The sequence below is a fragment of the Galendromus occidentalis genome, unplaced genomic scaffold, assembly GCF_000255335.2.
Source record: "Galendromus occidentalis unplaced genomic scaffold, Mocc_1.1 scf7180000077515, whole genome shotgun sequence".
NCBI lineage: Eukaryota > Metazoa > Arthropoda > Arachnida > Mesostigmata > Phytoseiidae > Galendromus > Galendromus occidentalis.
The window spans coordinates 452,430-466,224 of NW_003805503.1; the positions used below are offsets into that span (position 1 = coordinate 452,430).

Genomic DNA, 13,795 nt, shown 5'->3' on the forward strand with positions numbered 1-13,795 from the left:
TGTGAAAGAGTTCAACGTACATCGTAAGTTCCTGTTCTAATGAGCCGCACGGCTCGACTGACATAGTACCGAGAAGCGGGCAGACATTATGAACGTCAGAACACACTCATGTGAGTACATGCCACACAACTTTTGTGATACTCCCATGTATCAGGTAGTGCCCAGCGCCGGTGGGATGATGGCGTGCTCTAATACAGGGGACCGACAGAGTACGGTAAACTACGCCAGTCCCGACTTGAGGATGATACGTTTACGTACTTATGCCGTACTGTGAGCAGTATTAGTCGGCAAACAGCCGACTTCGTTGGCGTGTCCATTCGAGCGTCTGCGAATGGCCCGAACACACTCGCGTGCTGAGCCGAGCTCGGAAAACCATTCTTTTTCCACAGCTTGCGCGCGTCTCATCTGCTTCCTCGCTCCCGCAGTCGTTCCGCATTCCGTACCTCGTGTAGTGCCTCCGTCTGTCGACGCGTACGCGAGTCGACAAATGAGATGATGGACCGAGCGAGCGAGCGACAGGTACGAGCGCGGGCCAAATTGAGATGGACATCCGAATCCTGCAGGTTTCCTTCCTCGTGGACTTGGGGCTTTCTGACGTCCAGTTTTTCCCGTGGCCCACCGTTTCTCCGACCGATGGCTCGAGCGAACAGACGAGCGAACAAACCAGCTGAGCCCGGAGGTATCGACCGGATTACACGATAGCGACGTGAATACTTACGCGGATCCTTATGCCAAGCGAGCGGCTGACCACAAAGCTGGTCTCGACCGGCCGACCTCCCCGGACACGGACGCTGTACGGTAATGCGAGGCTTCGATTGGTAACGAAATCCGGGACCGCAGAGCTGTTTAGGGTCTGAAAAATACGGAAGGCTCGCCCATGGACTGAGTTAAGTCGAGAACATACACCGATGGGAAAACCCTCCGAGTGAAATGACGGAAGGACTCTAACGAATGGAACCGATGTTGTAATGGAGGAGCACGAGAGCTCGTCGGTGCGACTTGAAGCCTTCGACCAAAAATAAGAGCAGATTCTGTCGGAGGGCACACCCTTTGTCCTCCGTATACTCGGTATGGAGCCGGCAGAGGGAAGTGCGGAGACGCAAAACACACGTAATTCGGAAGACAGGGGATATTGACGTGCCTCCTGCCGCCTGATGCGCCACAAATGACCTTCTCTGATTGACTGGAAGCTCGGTCAGGCACCGCTCAGAGTTCTCTTCGCCGGATGAGCGGCTTCGCTTCTGACAGGGAGGTCCTGGCAGAAGCACTGGGAGACGCCCTAGCGGAAATACTGACGGTTCGATCCTGGAGGAAAGCCGAGCGGAAGCCGAGCAGCCACCGGGGTTGAGTTAGCTCCAAGTCGCATTCAGTGCCTCGGAAGAGCCCGCTCCCACGGTATCAACGCTCATGTCAGCGTCATTATGTCGGGGCCGCTGCTGAATACGACAGGCCGTAGACAGGTACGATGCGCAAGACAAATCGGAAGTCCTTTGCTTGGTCCACTTCGGTACTAAGCGCATTTCATATGTCGGATAGGTCAATCGCGCTCCGAGGTTTCGCACCCGCTGACAAGATCGAGCTCCCTTATCCGAAATCGCTTCAGTTCCCGAGGGAATGGAGAGGTCTCCTCCTAGTTGAACACAAAGCTGCTATGCTTCGGCTGCATCTACCGTTCGGAGGCGGGAAGGATGCCTTCCATCCGGATGCGCATATTGGGGATTCATGCCAAAATCCTCTTCCGGATCCAAAATCGAACCCCTCAACCCACGGCGCGTTCCCTCCCCAATAAAACTCTCGGGAATATCATGGTCCTCATGACAATCGCATGAGATCTCAGTGCACGTCTTGATGCTGAGTCTGCCCGATCAATTCACCTCCCATTATTATTCACTGGAGCTCATTTCATTGCCTCGATCGTGGTTCCGTCCTGAACATACAGCACGTCATCGAGTCCGCCCGGGGTTTCAGAAATCACATCTCAGAAAGTGGCGAGCTCGAAACAGTGAGTGTCGTCGACGTCTTTGCCCGCTCTCGTGGCTGGAGCCCGCGGCGCCAGCTAGCCGGTTGGCCGCCTGGTCTTGAATGTTCGCAAGAGAAGCGCGCTCGCCATCAACGATATGTAAACATTGAGCGGGCGCCAACTTGCAATGTGTTTGACGTGGGACTTCCGAGAGATGCTCAGGGCGGACACTCCGTGCGATCCGAGCGGGCGCAGCGGATAAACGAGGATATCTGTCTTGTCCGGGAGCTCAACAGGTGTTGCCCTCCCTCGTTTCCTCGGACCCTTCCCGAAACCAGCCAGGCATCCAGCATGCCAGCCATTCAGGCACGCCGGCGGGAAGCACAGAAGCATCTCGCTAGCGCTTTTCCAGCTCGGAGCTTGAACCCTCCTCTGAAGATCCGTTGTCGTGGAATGGAAGCTGCAGACGGAAGCGAGCTGTCCGGCGCATTAGTCGTCCATGGTTTCATTTGGTGCTACAGATCACGTCAAACTGACGCTCTGTGACTCTGTTTGTGCCGCCGAAACGGTCTGTCACGCTGATGACGTCGATGATGATGGTGACTTAGATTCAGAGTGATTCCCACACAGACTGAGGAACTTTCGTCGGCGACTCCTATAGAGCCAGCCGGAGGCACAAGAACCATCAACGTACGAGAAAGTGAGTTTCATCCGGAGCATGACTCCGGAACCGATATATTTGACTCATTCTAGTCCAGTTTGCTCTCCCGGATAAATCCATAAACTTGATCTCTCGAGGACTCCCTCTCGACACTCATGAAGCATATTTCCCTCGGGGATCGACGTCCGATCCCGTTCGCATCACTGCTCCGAGAGCGGTCTGCTTTAAATAGATTAAGAGCACAGAACTCATCAGGTCGAGATTTTATCCTGAAAATTCATCGTCGTTGTCAGAGCTCTCCACGGAGTTTCGTCGCACGAGAGCGTATCCGCATCTGAAGTCCATATCGTCTGAGAGAATATCGAGGGGAATTCCGGTTTCCGTCGGAAGTCTGATCCGGTGGAACGCCGTCACGAAACTCTATCCACGATTGACGCTCAGTCAGATCAGAAAATGGGTCTTATGACGAAACTCTATGACGAAAATGAAAAAGTCTTGCGAGAACTCACTAAAAAATATGGTCTCCTGAGAAATCTCAAGAACTCGCTACTGGCCTACCTAGCGATGTCGGAGATGGTCGATTTGGGTGTCTTCCGTCCAGGCAGCTCCGCCTCCTGAATGAGAAGATTCTCCAACAGTCATCGAGTCTTAGGCTCGAATGATTTCTTGAGGAGTTCATCGGAAACGCTGATTTCCATGAGGTGACGTCGATGTCCAGACGCAAACCTTTCAGACGCAAATTACTCCTAACATCACTCCGACTCTGAATAGCGTGCCTATTCACAAGCGGGAGCATGGAAACTGTCCGCCTTGCCAGGTTCCCAAGATTCGGTCGATGTAGCTCTGAGCAATCTAGTAGATGGAAGCTGGATGCTGTTCGCTAGCAGATGTAAGCTGCATGCCGTTCGCTGATAGAAATCGAGCAGGCAATGAACTTAATGTTCCTCGCGGATGGAGCGTCTCATAGCTGGTTAGGCCGCAGTGACTGTAATCGTGCCTTCGCGGGATAGCTCAATACCGTCGATTGGTGGCTGCTGATAGGCGAATAGGTCTCCTGAGAGCGCGAGAGCACAAAAAAAAACGTTTGAAAAAATCCCCTCCCCAGAACTCGTTTCGCACAGTCCGATAGGCTCCCTCTATGCAGTTTCGGAGGACCTGGGACCAATGGCGTTGTGGTCGTTCCTGACTTTCCAAGCGAAAATTGTGCATATGGGCGTCAAACTCGCACGCAGCGATCCCGTGTATCGGGAAGAGAGGTATTCAAAGAGCCAAATCAAGATGCTCGGTATAGCGGATGATTTCGCGCCCCCGATTAGCCGATGACTGATGACTAGCGAAGATGGCTGCGGAAAGTTTTGACAGACCTCAGTCACGTGGAGTTCCGACACCATTCCCACCTAAGGTCTATGCCTGACGCGAGAACAAGACCGTTGCGACCGGTTGGTGGGACCTGACGTCGTGGAACATCCTCGCCAGGGACCTTAAAAACGAGCGCCAGGTCCGCATAATTTACGACACTATTTCATTAGGTAGATTTTACGAGTTTCTCTGAGCGGCGTGGCTGAAACGGCATCCGGAAAGACATAGATAAGATGGCACACGACCCGCAGCCCGGGAACACATTCCGCTCCTTGTCATGAAAACACAGGGTCAACGAGCCGATCTCGAAGGTCTGTGGACTCTGGGCCGCCTCGGTCCGAATCCCATTCTCATCGAAAATATGATCGCTGCTCACTGGTAAGAGATCGTCGTCGAGACCCTCTCAGAGCGATGTGAGATTTTAAGGCAGAACTCCCGACAAAGGTCAGCCGACCCGGAGAGCAAGTCCGGATCCGTTGTAACTCCATGGTAGAAAATAGTAGGACGCGAGTCTCTCGGGGCTTGACTCTCGTTCCGGTAGAAGTTCAAGACTGCATGGTACTGCTGCTAGGCTTCCGCGGGCTCACTCAGTCGACTCCACCAATCGCATCGAGGCGCTTTTCAGAATGAGAGGACTGAAGGCTATATCTCCTCGCTCTGAAGGGTCAACACTCGTATTGCAATATCCAGTTCAATCCTCCGTTTCGACGAAGCTCTCGCTCGACCTAAATGCGGCCCCACGGAAACCTTGCCGGCGACGGAGCGTCGCTTGCGGACGTCGAATAATTCACGTAGAGGACGGGAGTCTCCGACTTCAAAGCTAAAATTAGACTCAAGATGAAGGAAATGAGATATCTCGAAAATTTGAGGACGATGAGCCTTCCCGCTCGTCTCGTAGGAAACCTTCCCTGCCAAAACAATTTTTCAATGTTCGAGAACTAGAGCTCCTGGAGGGGTTTTGATAGCGAGGGCTTTGCTTGGATTCCGAAGTTGAAATCCTTCGTCGCGACGGGAAGAAGGACAGGGAGAACGGAAATCGGCGAACTACGTTTCAGTGTTCATTTACATTCGCCAATGAGCAATCTAATTCAATCGATGGCTTCGGCACGAGCATAAGGTGCATGACGATTTCCGGAATCGAGGACTAATAAATAATCTGAGAGCATTGAAGGCAGTCCGGCGAGAGAGAACAAATTCACCTCAGAGAACTCACTCGGATCGAGGTTGAAGTTAAAATCATTCTCCGAAATCATTCAACCGTCTCTGGGGTGCCATCGGCTGGAGGAGGAAATTAGGCCGCGATCTAAGTTTGGGAAGCCGTTTATACACAAATCGGGGTTTATGGCTCGCGGTGCAGTTCGCTCTTGAAAATCCCCGGCTCTGCCATCACCTTCTACGACCAGTCTCCCTTGACGTGATGAGGGGGGAACTCGACCTATCGCTTGCCAGTCTTTCACAAAAAGTTCTCGTCTGGACGGTAATGACTCAAACAGGTCGTGGAACGAAACGGACCGGACGAACTTCGCGGCGGACATTAACCAGACCTACCGGACGCAACTCGTAAATCCTCTGCTCCACGCGAGCGAAGCGACCCGCGGAAGCTTCAATATTCAGACCTGTATGTTCCGTTTTTTTCAGCGTGACAGCCCTGTGTTCAAGGTTCGACGCGATTAGTTCCGAGTCATGTGATCGTTCGGAGCTCCCGCAGTCGTCTAGCATCTGGCTAGTTTCAACTTTCCTCCCGACTTGGCGCGAATGCCCCTGTGATTCTCGATTCAGAGCAAAACTTCGGAAATAGATGAACTCACCGCAGTGTTGCTCCAGCCGGCTGAGCCGTGGAACTTCATCGTTCAGCTTTCCTCCTCGAGGTGGTTTCGCGAGCTGCGACCACTCGGCTCGGTTGCCCTTTTCAGCGCGAACAGATCCCGTGGGATTTGCGTAGAATTTTATCGCTTCGAATAGCGCATTCATTCGTTGAATATTCGATCGGAGGACGTGTATTGACATTTACGGCAGGACTCCGAATTTCCCTCATCCCAGCGGAATCGATGTCAAGCTCCTTTCGATATGTATACGGAAACGTTCAAGAGCCCGGGTACCCTGTGATGCTTGTCACTGGGGGCGTTGAGCAGGAGAAGTTTGCAAGAAGACTCACCAACTTGGGAGAAGCACCCCATTCCAACGAGGTTACTTCCACCCGACTTCCGCAGGTGACTCCGCGTATCGGAACCGCCGAGAGCCGGTTCCGGTCGCCCCTCCACGAGACCGGAGGGAGCTATTATGCTCTCTCGACGAAACCATCGTCTCGTGTCTATTCTAACAGGCTCCGTCGCAAACATCGGGACAGGGATTTCGGACAGGAGCGATGATGCACTGACACATGAATTGGTAAGACTTCAATCCTTGGCAGAAGTTGTCGCTCTGAGGAGCGGTGGCTCCGATGAGTTTCTGAAATCTTCAATCTCGCGCCGTACGCTCAACTCTTCTCGAACTCATGATGCCGCCTGGTTGTCCGAGGGCTTGACAAGTTCCGAGGCGTACGCTCTCTTCGAATTCTTGCCCTGCCCGCCGACGGAACGCAATGCTCTGTGACTTCTCAGTCTCCGTGGGGATTCCCCTGTGTAGTCAAACTTTTTCCAAAGTTGACGATGGGGCTTTGCCGAATGCAAGAATGGTCACTCCTACAGACATTCCCGAGCGAAACGTTGACAGCCGCGCCCTATTCCCCACATCCGCAGAGCTGCGCCCATCAGATTCGGGGGAGGGGCTGCGAACGATTGGAGAAATCACAGCGCCCACCTGTTGCGTGAGTTCTCCGCAGCCGTATTGAGGGTAGCCAGATACGTTGTGACATCGGCTGGCAGAGACGGACGAGATAAGCGCGCCTAGTGCAATAACAACGTCAGACAGTCGGAATGAGCAGGCGAGCGGGTTCGAGCAAACGAGCAGGGGTCCCGAAAGGTGAGCTCTAAAGATAGGAAACACCGACTCCGACACCAAAGTGGAGCTGGAACACCTCAGATAAATGGGCAAGGTCCTCGAATCTTGATCACAGTAGAATGCCGAACTCAGATTCCCCACGGGTTATACGGACGCTGGGATTTGGCTGGGAGTAATAAGACTTGGTCGGCCGAAGATCAACAGCAATAAGAGAATTGAGAGCAGTGCTCTCGATGAGGACCGGTGTGCAAACGATAGAACGATAGAGCGCCATCACGAGCGGGCGTACCGCCGAAAGCTAGAGGTTTCCGACGAGGCGTAGCGTAGACTGACGACGCATGATTCGAAGTATATAGTGAGGCACGAGAAGCCTAACTAAGACAGCGTCGCCGTGGGCTCCCGCCGTTCTCAGCCAACTTGGCCACCGTCGAATCCTCTCTCACTCGAGATAATTGCATCATGGAGCGCGCGGCGTCACATTTGAAGCTTAGCGAAGCCCTCGCAGTGTTCTGTGCGAGCGAGAGACTGTTGCGAATGGCGATAACAACGCTTACGACGCCGACGTTCCTGCGTGCAATGTATGCACGATCACACTGCAGCTTCCAAAGCTCGTTGCGATGCCTCTACCCCTGTGCTTATGCATAGCTCTTGTGAAGAGACTTGCATTGAGAAGCAAGCTAATCAGTGTGCTGGTTTATCGGTTGCTCCCGCTCTGTCAGCCAGCCAGTCAGTCAGAGAATCATCCCACTCCCAGTGACGGACTACCAAACGAATCGCGTATTGTTAGAAAAATAACAAGGCAATCCAATCCTTTTGAACTCAATCCCAGAGGGAAGAAGAGAAGAGATCCCGAGAAACGGTGGACTGGAGAAGCAAGTGGACTCCAGGCCGAGATAACTTATGCGATTCGTTATATACGCCACTTGTGAGTTGGCGCTTGACTGACGAAGCGACGAATGCGTACCAGTCCTTCCCTTCGAGTGACACATCGGCTCTCGAAGAGTATCCCGATTCCCCTATCGGGGCTTGGAGGGAAAAGAAAGCGGGGATGAGAAGGAAGGGCCATAGGGTCAGATTCAAGGAGCTGGTCTCAAAAAGGCACGGATCGGAGACGTATTTTACCGGCCATCGGTACTTTCTACAAAAGAGAGCGAGTGCCGAATAAATCCGTGATGATGAGAGAAGGACCGATGTTCAGGGACACAGAAATCAGACACGCGAATCTCGTCCCACGCAACAGCTGTCTCCAGTTGACGCCGTCGCGGGTGCTGGACGTGAGAGATGGGCGTGGAGAAAGTCGAGCCGTTGGCTGGCGGTGCAAGACGGAATCACTGCATTCTACCGCTCCGTCGGGCAGTCGTTCGATCCGTCAGCCCCTCTGCTGGCCGGCCGGCCGGCCTGCCCGCCAGCGAGTGAGCTTGCCAATTACGTTCTCATCTGATTAGCCGCCACTACCACCACGCTCACCACCGCGACTGATACTGAAGCTGGCGGTGAGAGCTTCAATCCGAAACAAGTCTTTCAGGAACGCCACCCGTTGTCTTCTTTGATCCGCGGTCCAGTGGTGCGTTGCTTAGTTAGCCGGCCTGTTGATTCTGGCGCTGACATTTTGTCAGCTTGCTCGCATTCCCCGATTTGTCTCTTCGCGAGGTCACAACAGTCATGGCATGGGGGAATCAGGACCGGCCTCCCCAGCATACGAAGCTGTGTCCATTCGTTCGTCCGCAAATTCGCCTTCTCGAGGAATGGAAGCTGTCAACAGCATTACTGCGAGCTGATTTATGGCTTCCATGAGCGATGAGAAAACGCAAGCCTCAGATCAATTTCGATCCAGTGTCGGCACCGGAAGAGATTTCCTCCGAGGTCAACGACGCCTCGCATTCTTCCCGCGGAATTCAAAGGGACGGGAATGGAGCAGAACGATGAAGTGACGTAGTTTGATTAAACGATTTCTCTCCAGCCTCTGTGGATGAGCGAATTCGACGGGCACAATTGAATGTTTACAGCCCGATCTCTACTTTTGTCCCCGAGACATCCCCCCTACCATCGCCTCCTGACGCGGAGCTCCACGCAATTGCCTACGCAGGACGAGAGAAAACACCGAGCAGCGACTTCCCGGATTTCCGTTTCGGCTCCGAGAGATTGAAAACCCGTTTTCCCATTCTCATCTCTCGTCGGAATCCTTGTCGACAACGCTCACAACTTCTCCTCCCGCGCGTTTTCCTCGGGTAGAACTCAGATGGCCTCCTCCAGCAAGACGACGTGTATTCCCTGCAAACGTCACAGAAATGAAATAGTGGACTCCTGGGCATTCCGCGGTATCGCTTCGAGCTCCGAGTATTCAAATTTTCTACGCGCATCGACGACCGGACATTTTTTCCTTCAGCCTGCGAGCGAAGGAATGCGAGAGCCTCGGAACAACGGAGCGTAAAGTGCAACTGAATCGGAAACAAATAACACTGGCGGACGAAGCTCGCGGAAATCAAATTAAAGCGTGGATGACGCCGGATCGTCAGAGAGCTTCTGCGACTCAAACTGTGCCGAGCTCGTCGGATCTTCACTTGTAGAGATGAGATACAAGGCTCTGGTGATGCCATCTGTGTAGATGCTGTGTGCTAGAAAAAGGGACAGCATCTGTTTGCCTCCCTGTCCGTCTCGTTCCACATGATCTGAGTTGCTCTGAAAGCTTGTCTGGTCTCTCTAAGTGAAACGATCCCGCATCGATTCTTCCCCACGTTCCCCAACTAGGTACACCTCGATGACGATTTGCGCGATCTGATCGCGGTCCGTCAGCGCACTCAGTATAGTGATGGTCTGATCGGAGATGATCGACTGATGAGGATTCCGGGTGAAGTTGTGCATCCTCGTTCCCAAGAGAGGGAAATCTCGAAATCATAAGGAGAACGGACGAGTACTTTATTGTCTTGCTCATCATGGCTTCTGACGGTCCAGAGTCCAGAACAATCAGAAAACTCAGAAATTCTTGAGGCTACCGACGACTTCCCGTTTAGCCGAGATAACTGTGTTCTTAATCAACATGGCAACCGTCATAGGGCCGACTCCCCCGGGGACGGGAGTTATCCAGGATGCCACTTCTTTCACGGCTTCGTAATCAACGTCACCGACCAATCGACTGCCTCGGGCAGTGGATGGATCTGGAATAGAATTGATGCCGCAATCGATAACAACGGCACCCGGCTTGACCCAATCTTTCTTGACCATTTGAGCCACACCGACAGCCGCAACAATGATGTCGGCCTGTCTCGTAAACGATGCGACATCTTTCGTCCGGGAATGGCAGACGGTTACGGTGGCGTTGACAGTGCGCAGAATGCACGACATGGGAGCGCCAACGATCTTCGAGCTGCAATGCGAGGAGGGAAAAACATCAGATTCAGTCTCTTGAGATGAAGAGACTCGACTTCCAATAAGAAGCGAAACGTCGATTGTTGCCACGCTTTTCTGCCGGAGGAGATCCATCCACGGACTCGGTCAGAGCCCGATAGGGAGAGATAGCGCTCGCCGACATCGACAGCGTTCGGGGGAAACTCACCGACCGATGACGACCGCATGCTTTCCGGAGATGTCAATTCCTGTTTTTTGGATGAGCTCTAGACAGCCCCTGGGGGTACATGGTAGGAAAAAACCTTCCAGCTCCCCGTGGGCCAAGCGCCCGGCATTCTCAATATGGATTCCGTCGACGTCTTTCAGCGGTGACACCGCGTTGGTGATCTTGCCTGGGAGCACATCGAAAAAAATACGTGTGACTCAACGGATAAGGAGCTAGCGAATCGTCAGTCGGCAGAATATCGGTGACATAACGTGCGCACACGCAACGATAGATTGAGGGAACGCAACGAAAGAGCGGAGGCATCTGTTTCACGCGAACTGGCGCCGTATCGGCTTCCGCAGCAGGGCATCGGCTGTGGCGGGCCGACGTATTTCGTTTTTTCCCGTTTTCCCTCGATGACGCGATGAGCTCCGTATCCGATGAGACATCGACTTCGGTCTTATCGGATCGATCGAGCTTCGACGAATTCTAGAAAGCGGCATTCCCTACCAGACAAATGATTATTGCATGATTCGGTCCCCACGGCCTTCGCTGCCGCCCCGCTCCAGCCCTTGCTTGTCGCAGTCGAACAAGGAGGAAGCGTAATCGTATTAGACGACATCAGGCTGCGTTTCCCGAGCTCCAATCCAAGTGTTTCCACAGCAACCCGTGTGCCACGCAGGACCTGCTCTACGAAGGAAGGATCGAGCTCACACAACTAAAGTCTGGCGGAGCTGGTCGTAGAGCGCTGTCTGATTAGCAGAGGAAACTTGTTAATGAGCTAGTATCCTCGATTAGGGAAAATGGATTCAACTCACCAGCATCAATTTTGTTCGTGCAGTCTAGAGGCAGTTGAACGATGATTCCGTGCACGCTCGGATCGGCGTTCAGCTTCTCTACACCGGTCAGCAGCTCGCTCTCAGTGACAGTGGGGGGGAATTTCACGTGCTCGGCTTCGACGCCGACTTCACCTGCCGCCTTGACTTTCATCCTTATGTAGACATTGGAGTCCTCCCGGCCTCCAACTTGGACGATCACCAGCTTAGGTCTGAACGAGGGATTCTTCGTCTTGAAGTCCAGGACCTCTTGAGCGAGAGCCTTCCGTACTTCCTTGGCCGTCTCAGTCCCCGACAGCACTTTCGCCACCATTGCTGCAAGGCATCAATTTTCGTTTTCCACGATAATATTCCTAATCCGATCGATCCCCAGTCGATCAAATGATTCCTTATGCCCGAATCGTCGATGGGAAACTGAGGATAGTGAAATCCCAAGGGTCCGCATCAGGGTTCGAGAACTCCGCGAGAGTTCTATTGCGTTGAGAAAGATTCATCTCCAATTGGCCCAAATTCCTCGGAATAAGCACCCGAGCTCCGAGCCGGCCTGAGTCACGGACCTCGGAGATCAAAAGAGTCGGCGCGTCGATGACGATATGATAAAACCGCGATCCGTCGTGAGCCACACGGACACAAGAAGAATCAGCTCCTGTAGTCGACCGATTGACCATTTTGCTCAGTTTCCATATCCGATATATTGACGTACTACAAAGGGTTCCCGGGCGGAATCTTGGAATATGAAGGATATCTTCAGATTGAAGCGGAGACGCTTCTCCTACCCGACTCGATATGATATAAAGGGAAATGTGGAGCATGCTTCTGGATATCTGCCTTCCAGTTCTACTCTCCAGCAGTGAGATTCTTAGATGGAACTTCCGTCCCTCGCGCTCCGCTTACCGCGGATCTGCGTACGACTCGGAAATCGTTTTTACATCGGAAGCGAGGTTTCTGACCCGCTTTCGAATATTCGCCGTGCGTGCAGCCACGATGGGCGCTCACGAGTCGATGTCGGGAGTACTTTGTTCGGGAGTGAATGTCGGCGAAAATATTGCCTGCATTCAGAAGACATCCCATTCCGTTGCGAAAGGTTTTCCAATTTCTCGGAACCGTTTCCGCCGCAAACACGACTTCTCCTCTCTGCGTCTGAGGGTTGGAGCTCGCATCCCGCGACGGTACACAGAAGGTCATCGAGCATTCTTGCGAATATCACGAAAGAGCTATTCGAGGACTGCGGCATGCTCCTGTGTGTCATCTTCCCTCAGAAAAATCAAACCCGGTAGTCTCTAACGGGACAAGCGTGTATTATTAACGGTAAGAGGAGAAGCTCGCTTGGCGTCGTCAGTCGGTGTGCCCGATACGACGACCGAATAAAACCGAGACCGAGTCGAAATGCCCGCCATCCGAATCGTGACAATCTAATCTTATCCTCAGCGGAGACTATCTCACTATCTCACTACAGAACGCCACGAGTGGACAAGCACTGAACCAAATGTTCAGCCGAAGTATTTAAATAGAATCGCGCAACGGTGTCATTGAACTCTCCGATGATCATTGGTTCGCCTGGTTTAATTCGCCAAGGTACAATCGGATCGAAAAGCTCGTTCAGAAGGAGTTTTTCTAAGAATCGAAACCTCTCCAAGGCACGATGTCGATCACCCGAGCACAAGGACGGAGTCTCACAAGGATATGATGTAGCAATCCGGAGTGGACTTAGATTAAAGCTTCTAAAAATAACGCTTCATGAAAAGCAGGCAAGCGTCCGATGTCCCGGGGTACTCTGGGACACTTCGGGGATAGCACCGGCACCCGTACTCAACGACGACATTCGTAGGCTCGGTCGTGCCTTCGCTCGCCGGTGGAACCGATCCGTGCCCCTCGTCTGTTATTGTCGCCGAGCTCTTGCTCAACTCGGCGGCTCACATCGCACTTGGAGAGATCGTCGCTTAGCGAGACCAGGGAGTTCTTTCTCTCAAGGGGTTTTGATGGCAAGACCGAGCGAACTTCGGTTGGCGCCGTAGGAAGGTCGATCGGTCGTGACCGTGACACCAATCAGATTCCGTGAAGTGAAGCACGGACTTATCGGTCGGAGCCCTTGAATCCTATCGACAACTTTGGAAACAAATATTCCGAATACTCACTGTTAGTCAGCGTACGTGCAGACGAAATCAGCTTTGTCAACACCGAGATCTGTAGACTCCACGCCGATGTTTGGAGAAACTCACTCACCACGTCGTGGAGAGAGCTCACGCAGCGGGGCACCAACCACCGACTGACGGCGTGTCTGTCACGCTGCAGGCGAGGAGGAGGATTTGCGCGTCATCTTGATGTAGGTAGGTACGTGGAGGCAATCAGAATGACCTGATAGGAATCTCGTACCTTAATAAACGTCACTCGAAGACTCCGTATATGTATCTTTGAGTTTCATACTATGCCGAGGAACGAGCTCGAATTTAACTTGTCTCAGAAATGGAGATTCAGGATTTATGGGCAGA

General features: G+C 52.9%; 1 protein-coding gene across 1 annotated transcript; it reads right to left on the reverse strand.

Moving 5' to 3' along the window:
• Positions 1 to 9,818: 9,818 nt before the first annotated feature.
• LOC100897791 (C-1-tetrahydrofolate synthase, cytoplasmic) lies at positions 9,819 to 13,479 on the reverse strand. The gene is made up of 4 exons (XM_003747233.2): positions 13,442 to 13,479; positions 11,289 to 11,621; positions 10,474 to 10,657; positions 9,819 to 10,284 (listed from the first exon to the last, which is right to left on the reverse strand). The coding sequence occupies exons 2-4, from the start codon at positions 11,617 to 11,619 to the stop codon at positions 9,894 to 9,896; spliced, it is 906 nt and encodes a 301-aa protein (XP_003747281.1). The 5' UTR covers positions 11,620 to 11,621; positions 13,442 to 13,479; the 3' UTR covers positions 9,819 to 9,893.
• Between the last annotated feature and the right edge of the window lie 316 nt (positions 13,480 to 13,795).